The following is a 12556-nucleotide window of genomic DNA, read 5'->3' as shown; positions in this document are numbered from 1 at the left end:
ACCATGAGCGACACACGTAGAGGAGGTCCGCGTCGCACAGACCGACGATCCTCCCTCAGAAAAAACGCGCTGCGAGGAGGCGGTCGTGGGACGTTTACCGCGTTTGCGGCGCACTAACGTTCGCTAGTCGCCGCTAATCGAGCAAAATACAGTCGAGGAGAAATTATGTGTAGATATTTTTTTTTAAACTTAAAGAGACCCAAAGTAGTGAAGAGAAAATAAACGCGACCCGATGGCGTTGATGGAACGTGACGATGTTACGATCCATTTCTTTAAAATGAGATATTCCTTCATTTGTCCCACAGTGGGAACATTTCAGGATCACAGCAGCGGGTGCACATTAAATAACCAACATTAGAGCATTAATACAAATAAAAGTATGCAACGCAAAACACAATAACAATACTAAAATACTAAATATACAGAGGAAGCTAAATATATACACAAGGCAGTGACCAAATTCAATTTCCAGCAGGTCAAAGTGTCCAGGAGGGGAGCGCGAACGTGTGCGGCAAACGTTACGTCGCCTTGTCCAATAGCTATCGAGGCTAACCTAAGCCCCGCCCCTTCCTCCCCCTCCCCACGAAAGTCATGAGGATTCATAACCTGGGGACCACGAATGTCTCGACATAACGTCACGATGTTGATATTTCAGTTTGAAAACAAGCTCCAGTTGAACCTGAAGTCGGATCTTGTATCTTTAGAATCTGACTTTTGATATATTTAAAAAAATTGTAATCCAACAAGATTATCCACGCAACATGACAATAAAGTGCTGCACCCCTCCACGTTGACCTGTTGCTCTTCACTCTTTGGTTGCTTCACTCTGCGGTTTCCAAAAGACTCTCCGCCCTGTGAAATGTAGCTTTCCTTGTTCGACGGGTTTGTGTGAAAACACCAGAGCGTGTGTGCGTGTGCGCGTGCGTGTGCGTGTGTCTCTCGCCCCACCCTCCTCACTCTCCTTCCTGTGTGAGGTGCCCCTCACTTTTTCCTCCTGTGATTATTTGCATTTCCTCTGAAGGAGCAGGATCACACGAGGTCGCCCGTTGTTGTTGTTGTTGTTGTTGTTGTTGTGTCAGCAGACCCGGAGTCAGCTTAACTTTGCATTAGTGTGACGTTTCCTTCTGAACCTGACCCGCGATCAGCTCTCTCAGAGAAGCTGTGATTTGAATGCAGGTTGCTGCTGCCCCCTAGTGGACGTGGGAGGAGTGTCGTTCATGATGCGTCTTGTATAAAACACACTGTAGGAAAACAAGGGAACTACATTTAATATGCAGTTAATATTTACATTAGATGAAAAAATAAGAAGCTGTTTATACTTTAGTTTAGTGTGTTTTGTTGTTCAAAAATGTATGTAATATTAAAAGAATTATGAAAAAATAAGATAAAACTTTTTTTTTCAACATTTATTATTATTTACAGCAAAGAAAATATTTTTCATTTTGGTAGATAAAAAACAACAACAACAAAAACATTTCTTGTGTGTCAACGGCTCAGTCAACTGTCTTTAGTTATTATGTAAGTGTTGGTGTAATAATGGTCTGTTTTCACAGATAAACAATAGGAACTTCAATTTAAACTTGAAAGAAACTTGGCAACTTTTCTTTTCAACTGTTAAGTAATCAAGACAATGATCAGGAGTTTAAAATGCTCTTTCCAATTTTAATAACTTTCTGTCTATAGATTTAAAGAAAAAAAATCATTATTTTTTTCTAAATGCTTTCTCACTCCTCCTCCTCAGTGGATTGTTTGACACCATCGTCCAGGACATCATCTCCAGCCAGATGGTTCTGCCCAACCGCATCACTATCCCTCTGGTCGAAGAGAGCCAGCTGGCCCAGCTCCGCTTCCCCATGCCCAAGGTGACACACGCAGACACACGCACACGCACTGTCGTCACTTCTAGTTTTTAATAATCAATAAGCGCATTTAAAAAAATTGTAGAATTGCCGTGAATTTTTTTGAGATTCGTATTTGTATTTCTTGTTAAAATCATTTAAACATGAATGTGAACAATAATAATTATTAATAAGAAGTAATAATATACTTTACTTTTGGATTCTCGACTTTAAAGGTCCAACATGAACAAACGTTTTTATTGATAGTAAATTATAGCTTCTAAGGTAACTCTTTGATTCTATACGAGACCTGCTTGATGACCTTTTATAAAAACAGACTAGAACCGGAAGTTGAATGTCTGCTCTCTGACCTCAGGGCATCCTGAGGATCCACTTCATCGAGGCCCAGGACCTGCTGGGCAAAGACAAGTTCCTCGGGGGGCTCATCAAGGGCAAGTCGGACCCCTACGGGTTCATCAAGATCGGGACCCATGTCTTCCAGAGCAAAGTCATCCACGATACCGTCAACCCCAAGTGGAATGAGGTGTACGAGGTGAGGGGGGGGGGGTCTGACGGAGAATGTGTGTGTGTGAGACGCGCTCACATGAGTGTGTTTCGATATCTTTTCAGGCCTTGATCTACGCGAACACGTCTCCCAACCTGGAGATCGAGCTGTTTGACGAAGACACCGATAAAGACGACTTCCTGGGAAGGTACGGCTCCGGTGGGAACCTTGAACCGACGACTCATTGACGGAAACTCAGATAAAACAATAACGTTGCGTTTGAAAACTCGGGAAATAAATAGTTCATCACGTGTTCGTTTAGTTTAATAAGCACTGATACCAGTTTGTGACTTTGTTTCCCAGCCTGGGGATCGACTTGGCGGAGCTCCAGAAGGAGCAGAAGGTCGATGAGGTAACCTGCGTCTCCTCGCTCCCTTTAAGGACTCGTGTGTTTACGACGTTTACAGGCTGCTCGTTACCCAGAGGCCACCTGTCACTCAAACGCATCGGACGGTCTGATGATGAAGTTTTTGTTAGTTCTAATAGTTTCCCCTCATTTACAACCGTGATGCACATTTTACAAAGATTCTTGCAGTAAGTATATACATTTATATGTATAAATATGTTTGTATAAATAAATAAATATATATATATATTTATACATATATAATATTTTTATTTATAATATATTTATTTATATGTATACATTTATAGATATATAAATATTTCTATACATATAAATATATATAATTTCGGGAAAAATCGTGTAAAATGTGCATCACGGTTGTAAATGAGGGAAACTATTAGAAAAGATATAGAAATAAACACATTTCTACAATATATACACACACATTTATACACGCATGTATACATATATATATATGTATATATATAAATCCTTTCAAAAAAAAATATAAATCAGTTGCATATATGAAAATATGTATATACATACATAGAAATATTGTTTTTATGATATGTTTCCTATTATTAAAAGAAGGGAGAGATTTACAGACAAAATCAATATCAATAGTGAAACTAAAAATATGAACGCTCTTTTTATTTTGACGTGTTTATCGCGTCATGTCATCGTGCCACTAAAGCTAGACGCTAAAATACACATGAATAATAATAACGACACTATAAATGACAGTGGAGGCCCGATGCATGAATCATTGTTGTGTTATGAGCGTCGGCAGAGACGGTTGTCTGTGTCTGAGACGTCACCGTCTGTCGGTCTGCAGTGGTTCGTGATCGAGGACGTGGCGACGGGGAAGCTGCACCTCAAACTGGAGTGGCTGTCTCTGCTGTCCACACCGGAGAAGCTGGACCAGGTACACGCCGCTCAATTAATACTAATAGAACAATATACACTACCGGTCAAAGGTTTTGGAACACTTCCTCTATTTTTCCAGTTTTTATTGAAATGTAAGCAGTTCAAGTGAAAAAGCTGACATGGTTCAAAGGTCAGCGGCAAAGTTTAGGTCACCAAAAACTGAAAAATAATGAACATTTCAGAGTTGGGAACAAAATAATTTCCATTGCAGAAAGCATGACGCGAGTGTGTTCGGCTACTTTGATGAGTCAAAGATGTAGATTACATGACAATGTGATTATAACACGTTAAACAAAATGATTTTGTGATTTATTTTTAAAGATCTCCAATCGTTTATTTTTTTCTGTGCTTTGATTTCAGAGAACATTGAGAAATTAAACTGTACATTTCAATAAAAACTGGAGAAATGTAGGTGTTCTAAAACTTTCGACCAGTAGTGTGTAAATATGTATATGTAGATACTGTATATATTTATATATGTATATATTTATATTTATTTATTTATATATATATATATAAAAATAAATAAATACAGACACAAAGCAGCGTCTTCTCCTCCCGTCTCTCAGGTTCTGGCGTCCGTCAAAGCCGAGCGCGGTCAAGCCAACGACGGCCTATCGTCCGCGCTGCTCGTCATCTTCCTCGATTCAGCCAGAAACCTGCCGGTAAGTCGAGGAAACTCCCGAGTTCAGTTTACAGCTAACGCTGCTGGACATAATAAATAATTAACAGAGTGTTTTGAGCCCGGCTGAGAAGAAATGTCAATCTGATGCTGAAAATAATTTAAATAAGATTATTAGACGGGACAAGTCAAACTTTTGAGGCATTTTCTCCTATTTTATTTATTTTTGTAATTTATAGTACATTTATTATAAAAAAAGAGTATTGCTTACATTACATACACATGCAGTATAAAGTTTTAAATAATTTGTACTATTAAATGAAAATTTATGAAAGAAATGGGGTGGGGGAAAAGGGAAAATTATAATTAGCACATTATTATTTTCTTTATTTCTTGTGTATTAATTGGAGCTGTTTGGGCCTTTGTTGTTGTGTGGTCAGTACTTAATGTCAAGAGGTTTTTTTCTCTTAGTATCCCACCCGTCTGGTGCTCCAGGTTGCTTAAAACGAGCGTTCTTGGGAACAGCTCGAGTTCATTTCACCTCACTCCACCTTCCATCTTCTCGTCTGAACTTCTCTCCTCTTCCTCAAACCATCTCTTCTTAAAGCTGCAGAGAGAAGACTGAGAATAATTAGAATATATATATATGTATTTGTGTGCGTGTTCTTCTGGCTTCAGGTTTTACACTTTTAAAAATGTCCATAAGTTCACCAACATTTTATATATAGATATATATTTATATGGGTATATATATATATTTATATGTGTGTATATATATACAGGACTGTCTCAGAAAATTAGAATATTGTGATGAAGTTCTTTATTTTCTGTAATGCAATTAAAAAAACAAAAATGTCATGCATTCTGGATTCATTACAAATCAACTGAAATATTGCAAGCCTTTTATTCTGATTTATTGCTGATTATGGCTTACAGCTTAAGAAAACTCAAATATCCTATCTCTAAATATTAGAATATCATGAAAAAGTATACTAGTAGGGTATTAAACAAATCACTTGAATTGTCTAATTAACTCGAAACACCTGCACGGGTTTCCTGAGCCTTGACAAACACTCAGCTGTTATAAATCTTTTTTTTTACTTGGTCTGAGGAAATATTAACATTTTATGAGATAGGATTTTAGAGTTTTCTTAAGCTGTAAGCCATAATCAGCAATATTAAAAGAATAAAAGGCTTGCAATATTTCAGTTGATTTGTAATGAATCCAGAATGCATGACATTTTTGTTTTTTTAATTGCATTACAGAAAATAAAGAACTTTATCACAATATTCTAATTTTCTGAGACAGTCCTGTATATAAAAATTATAATTCAGGCTAAATTACTTGTTTAACTTTATTTTATTATTTAAAAAACTTCAACCAATCAAATCGAGACTCTAAAACGGTGTTAAAGCCGTCGGTCACGTGACCTTCACATGGAATCATGACCTCTGCGCACGTCGAGGGCTCGACAATAATGAGGAGACGCCTTTTATGAGCCTCGATTTGTTTTTATTGGACCAAGTGGCTTAAACCGTGATGATGTAACGGAACATTGAAAGAGAAAATGTGTTTTTTATTTCAGATTATTTTATTATTTCAATCAGCAAAAAAAATCTAAAAACTCAAATCTATTTGTTTCCTGCAGTCTTAAAAAGTCTTAAATTGCTTTTCCTAAAAATAAGGCCTTAAAAAGTCTTAAATTGTCTTAAATTCAGATTGGATTGGTCTTAAATTTTTTGGGTGTCATGTCATTAGGAATATGAGGCAATCTGTTCCGCCAGGTCCGTATTTTGCTCCGGTTGCTCTGCGGCGTCTCTGGTGTCACCGGGGCCACGCCCCTTCTCTTAAAGGGGCCCCGCGTATTCGGTCCCATCCCCTACAACGTGAAGCATCGGCTACTTTAGAAAACATGGGGGATGCAAGTTCAACAACGGCTTGAAAAGAACGAGTGTTTCTGGTCACGGTCGGTGAAATGCTTCTGAAGCTGCGTTATGTGTCGGGAGACTTTCCAGCGGTGGAATCTCACGTAGAGCAAGAAGCACAGAGACTAGCGCCGCCAGCAGCCCGCTGGGCTAGCTGCTGCTCCGCCGCTAGCTCCTGCTCCGCCGCGAGCTCCTGCTCCGCCGCGAGCTCCTGCTCCGCCGCCGGCAACAACGTCAACGCTACAACGCTGGAGGTCACCGGAGGAAATCCAGCGCCGTGCAACAAAGAGCTCATCACCGAAGACCAACGCTGCGGCGCGTTCTTCATTCTGTTCCACGAGACTCTGGACCAGACCAGCGCGAGCAGACAGCTGGACTTCATGTGCGCTATTGGTGACATGACCAGGTCCCGTCAGGATCCTATGGAGCTCATGGGCCATGACACGCCCAGGACCTACTTCAGCATCTCAAAGTAAGTCTAACATAAATATATATGTATTAACTAACCTCTTGTATATGAGTATGTGTATCATATAGTTAAGCTTTACTCATGTGTCAAGTTAATAACAGCTATGCATAGGCGCACTACACATGAATTAGACTAATTAAAAATAGTTTTAGAATGGTAGTAGAGTGTTTACCTGTCAATATGTCTACATAGTGTTCACTAGGCTCAAGGGATGGCTCACGTTGCTTAATTTGTAAAAATAGTATTCATTCCTATTGATCCAGTCTGACATTAATCTGAAGTGGTGGTGTCATAAGAGATGTGGTGACTGTTGGCTAATGTCTGCCTTTTTTTTCTTCTTTTTTCCAGGAGAATGGACCAAATGTCAACTGGAAGTTTTTATATTCATACAGTTTGAAAAGGATTGTTTTCCTCGTATATTCACAAAAGCTCAGGAGTAGACATGAACCTGTGCACAAACATCCATCACATAGAGACATGAGAACTCACACACACACACACACACATACATTATATTATGTAAATTAATTTGCATTTTAAAAGCAGCTGGAATTGTTATTTATGTTATTTTACAGATTTTTTGTTCAAAAGGAACTATGTTGCCTGTATTTTTTAACTATATTTACTTAATTTTATAGACATTTGTTCATGGGACTTAAATGTTCTGAAAATGTATTAATAAATATAATTTACAACAGCAATGACATTTGTGTTATCCTTTTGCATTACACCATACTGTTAATTTTGAACAGACATCAGTGTGTTTACTTTGAATTAATTAATTTAGATTAATGTATATTTCCATCGTAAGTTAGGTCTTAAATTTTATTTAGACGTGGTCTTAAAAAGTCTTAAAAAGTCTTAAATTTCACTGGTTTATTCCTGTAGACACCCTGTCCTGCAGCAAACGGTTTCTTTTCTCTTATAACTAAACTCTCACGGCTCCTTCAAGTCCACTTGGTCTCATACAGAACCAGTATTCAGTAAAAAAAACCCTCTTTCTGCTAGTGAGTAAACTCTGCACCTTCCTCCTCTTCTTCTTCTTCTTTCTCACCACCTCCTCTTCCCCTCCCCCCTCTGAAGAGCGTCTTCGAGGGGAACTTGGGCTCTGGCTACTTAAAAGAGAGGCGGGCGGCGGGCCTCGTGTTCTGCGAGAACACCGCCTCTCTCTATAGGACCTTATTTGTGAGTCCGCTGGCTGTTTTCTGCTCCGGGTCCTTTGAGTTGACATTTTGCTTGTGGTTTCTTTTTTTTGCCTGACGAGCATGAAGCCTGACTCATGAGCATGAGAGAGTTCATTAATATCACCTTCTGTTATCTGCTGGAGTTTGACTGGTTACAAAGCCGAAATATCTTGATTCTATGCATCGATGCAATAGAAGTTATTCGGCCAACGTGGGTGACCTTTGATTTCTAATTAACTGATTTTGTTGTGCTTAAAAATTGATTGTTAATTTTCCACAATAAATAAGCGATAGTTTTATAAGTCACTGGAACATTTTGCTCGAATGATGAATTGTTATACTTTTTAATCTTGGTGAATTGGTGATGGAATCAAAAAGGCCGGTGAAGATTCACAACTCTAGTTTTAGTGATCGTTCATGTCCGAGTTTGTCCTGAGATGTGAGTTTCACACATGTTTACTTAATGTCGTCTTATTTTAACAATTCTTCAGTTGACAAAACATCTTTATATTTTAGTTTCATCAAGTTAAGAACAAATTTGACAATTTTATATAATTGCAAGCAAACCACTTCAATACATTACATATTTTTTTAAGAATGCAGAGAAACATAAAAAATGAAGATATTGCGACAGTTTTGTTTTTTTATTGCATTTTTGGAAACGCATTGTTTGTCCAGAATAGGATAAATACGATTTGAAAATAGTTTTATCTCTGTTTGTCATCATGTAGACAATATTTGAAAAAGAATATTTGTCAAAGTTGACAAATTCTCACAACCGTAAGTTAACACATATATATTTTACGTTGTTTACGTATATTTATCAGAGACACAGGGAGGGTGAATTCTCCGTGGATTGCTTTCCCCTCCATCCTTCCTGCATAAACTCATTGTGTGTGAACAGATTTCCCCCACTCAGTCTCCCATGTGGTTGTTCACCTCCCGACTCGGCCAGCAGGGGGCAGCACATCGCTCATCGCTCCGTGAAAAAAATACTGAAGCAAATCTATTGCATCGATTTTAAAAAAAGAAGAAGAATGCACATGACCTTGTTGACGGGGAACATGGCGTTGACTCTTGAACACGTGATGCAGTTCTGTCTGTTCGCCACCGGGGTCACCGGTGAGTTAATGTCCCTCTAACCCAGCTTCGTCCGACAGAAACACACCCAAATAATTACATGTTCGTGCGAAGAAACTCTTTGCGGTGTTGGTCAACACGTCACCGGAGTCACTGGACTCTCTTCACTGATTGGCTGTGTGGCTGCGTGTGTTTTTTAAATTGTAGGTTTAAAAAAAAAAATCGCTTCTAGTTACATTATATTTGAGGAGAAGGAAAACACAATTCAGCAAAAAAACAATCTATATTGATAAACAGTTTGACGGGGATAAGAACAATATATATTTTGAATTTTAGGGTGAATTTCCCCTTTTTTAAACCGTCCCCAATTTTTTGTCTGGTCGCATAGAATCATGGCACGCCGCGTTGCACGCCGCCGCCATTACTCGTCAGTGTGTTTTTCTTTAAAATCCTATTCATGTTAGATCAGAGCGGACAAATACATTTCGGTACAATTTAATTAAAATAATTCGCAGACAAGCTTTTATTTGTCGTTTTGCAGTTTTTCAAGAACAATTTTAACCGCGAGGTCACAGCTGTCGTTTCATTCATACTTGTGTACATTGACGTACCTGCGTCCACCAGGTAAATAAAAACGACGGTCAGTCACGATAGTCCGCCACCAAAGGTAATACTTGTGTTGTTTGTGCTTGCTTGTAACATCATTGTCTTTCACACTAATATAAATGTATTAATGTTGCCCAATCATGACCTCAGCATAACGCCACCTCTTTGATCAGGGTGATTCCTTTCCTCTGATCTTCACCTAATCTCTCTCCATGTTAATGAATCAATGACTTCAATCTAATGCTGTGGTATTTGAACTGGAGTCCAACCAACATGTGTCAGCCGACATCAGTTGAGAGCAGATATCTTTTTGGCATTTATATATATATATTGACAGATAAAAAAAAAAATGTTTTGCATGCTTCACATTTTTACAATAACTAACATTTCCAGATTTCTTAATCTAACCTTGTCTTCAGTTAATCATGAACTGGGAACATTTTCAAGAGATGATAAATAAATAAAAAAATGTTAATTGAAATAACAAAGTTCTCAATCATTGTTTTATCATTATAACATCTTTTTTATTAATATTTAAAAAAGTTATTATAAATATCGTCTTCATGAATCCAGTATTGTTTCGGCTCTATTCTCTCATGTCCAGGTGAAATTGGGGAATGACATAATAACCATGTGATCGTCCATGTCTGTCTCGTTGTGTCTTATCATTTGGCGATTTCTTTGTACTCACCCTCCTCTTCCTCCTCCCTCGCATGGCCCTCCCCTCCCCCTCTTCTCCCTAATAACCCACTGGTGTTATGTGTGTGTGTTGTTTGCTCTCTCCTGCCTTGTCCCTGGGGGGAAATCAAAGTGCAATCCATTAGAGTTCAACCAGACGGGGCTGAAGAAGTCCTCGGTCAATAAGGCCATCAAGGTAACGACACGGTGACGAAGCACTCCCACATCCGACTGAGGGAAACACAGGAACACAAACAGGCGTATTTCTCTCGCACATTCATCTTGTATTTACGGCGTCTGGAGGGATTAGCTCCCCCTCAGCCGACTCCGCCGCTAAGGGGTTCGGGTCTGGTTCTCAGTCGCTGTCGGATGAGGCGGAGGTCAGAACTCTGTGCCAAACCGTCCAGCTCGTCCAGGGTCGGAAATACACCAGGGCAAAGGGCAAAACTGCCCCGAAGAAATATAATTTCCCCCCTGATATCACTAGGAGAGAGGCACAAAATTACCCCAGAATTTTCAGAATTTGATAGCATTTACTTTTTGTTCTTTGTGTGTCCTATCCGTACTTCCTGTACTAGGTAGGTACACACAAAGAATCAATAAATATATATTTTTATTATGAAAAAACTAACAAATAAGTTATAATTGTTCATAGTTGTTTAAAAAAATGTAATAATAAACAACTACAAAGAAAGAAGAACATTTAATATGATTGTCTAAATTATGTTTTCTGTTTGTTTTTTGTTAAAAAGATCTAAGAAAACACTTTGAATCTGTAGACTACTACCTAACAGTCTTATTATTGCCATTCTTATGACAATTTCTCATTTACTCAAAGCCTAAATAAGTATATTTATTATTTTTAAACAAAGAATAAATGTTATTTCACAAGTTTCATAATGTGCCCCCTAAAAGAAAAGTACATTTCCTACCCTGCGCTCGTCCACACCAAACCGTTTCTTCACGGATCTGAGGTTGTCATGCAACATAAGCTGTTGATGCAAAGCACCATATTTTCTTAAATCCCATTGCATACTGAAGCAATAGGGTTTTGTTTCATGGAACCAACAAGTAGAAACAGCCCCAGAAAGTCCTCTTCTACATTTCTGGAAGTTTAGTGTTGATTTGTTCCGATGTCGTGGAGCCCTTGGACCTTTTTATACAGTTCTGTATATGAAACACAATTTGACACCCAAAGTTCACAAACGTGATTTAACCCAGTGGAGTGCAGATCTACACCATGTGTGTGTCTGCAACAACCACAATAGGCCCCGCCCCCTTACGGACATTACTGGCCTGCAAGGTGACGTAACACTCAAAAACAGGCGGCGATGTATGCAGGCCATCCACTGGGACTCCTTTTGTGTACGACACTTCAAAACCCAAATGAAACTCACTAAGATGCAGCGGCTAGGATGCAGCGGCTAGGATGCAGCGGCTAGGATGCAGCGGCTAGGATGCAGCGGCTAGGATGCAGCAGCTAGGATGCATTGGCTAGGATGCAGCGGCTAGGATGCATTGGCTAGGATGCAGCGGCTAGGATGCAGCGGCTAGGATGCAGCGGCTAGGATGCAGCGGCTAGGATGCATTGGCTAGGATGCATTGGCTAGGATGCATTGGCTAGGATGCAGCGGCTAGGATGCATTGGCTAGGATGCAGCGGCTACTCAGCAGTCGGTGTTCTGGTAGCTCCACCAACTGTTTGCCAAACACACCATCCAGAAACTGTTTTCTGCAGAGTAGCTGCTTTTATTGTGAAAAGCATGTCCTTTGAAGACTCATAATAAAATCCTAGATTAACTTTCTTAATAAAGAGCTAACGGCTCCAACACATCTTTACATTTTCCTTTTATTTGGCTCTTGTTTACATTCTGAAACATCACTGCGAAGCAGAAACAGTTTAAGACGCTGTGTTGCATTATTTTAGAAGTTCAGCAGGGGGCGCTGTCACTCGCACCGTTACTGACTGACTTTTATTTTGGAATCATTAACAAACTCCACTAATCATGTTTGTTTACTAAAAACTGTGTCAAACAATGTGTGTTGTACATAACAACATTGTTGTCATACATTTTCACTCGGACACTTTTTTTATTGAACTTATATATAAATGTGTATATATATTTATATATATTCAACATTTTAGATGTGTTTTGTGTCATTAAAGGAATGTTTGGTTGCTTTTCTGTTATGTAAAAAAAAGAAAAGCGAAAAGAACTAAATCTTAACTCCATTGCATCTTTTTTTTTTAAAGGATTAAAAAAAATACTAAATATCTTTATTCAGCCGTCTGAGCCGATTTCAAACCTGTTTTTC

The 12556-nt window shown here is 38.8% G+C and overlaps 1 protein-coding gene across 2 annotated transcripts in view; it reads left to right on the top strand.

Annotated features, from left to right (window-relative positions):
* esyt2a (extended synaptotagmin-like protein 2a) overlaps nucleotides 1–12556 on the top strand; it is a 36907-nt gene that overhangs the window by 18003 nt on the left and 6348 nt on the right. Inside the window, exons 9-15 of one of the 2 annotated variants that reach the window (XM_056420282.1) lie at nucleotides 1742–1862; nucleotides 2215–2391; nucleotides 2469–2551; nucleotides 2707–2755; nucleotides 3585–3674; nucleotides 4246–4341; nucleotides 7777–7878. In XM_056420282.1, the coding sequence (XP_056276257.1) occupies nucleotides 1742–1862; nucleotides 2215–2391; nucleotides 2469–2551; nucleotides 2707–2755; nucleotides 3585–3674; nucleotides 4246–4341; nucleotides 7777–7878 (718 nt within the window). The remainder of the gene's footprint in view (nucleotides 1–1741; nucleotides 1863–2214; nucleotides 2392–2468; nucleotides 2552–2706; nucleotides 2756–3584; nucleotides 3675–4245; nucleotides 4342–7776; nucleotides 7879–12556) is intronic. The other variant, XM_056420283.1, reaches the window with a different exon arrangement.

Source organism: Pseudoliparis swirei, chromosome 8, assembly GCF_029220125.1.
Source record: "Pseudoliparis swirei isolate HS2019 ecotype Mariana Trench chromosome 8, NWPU_hadal_v1, whole genome shotgun sequence".
NCBI lineage: Eukaryota > Metazoa > Chordata > Actinopteri > Perciformes > Liparidae > Pseudoliparis > Pseudoliparis swirei.
Note: the sequence above shows the minus strand (reverse complement) of the source record. Positions and strands in the feature narration are given on the sequence as shown.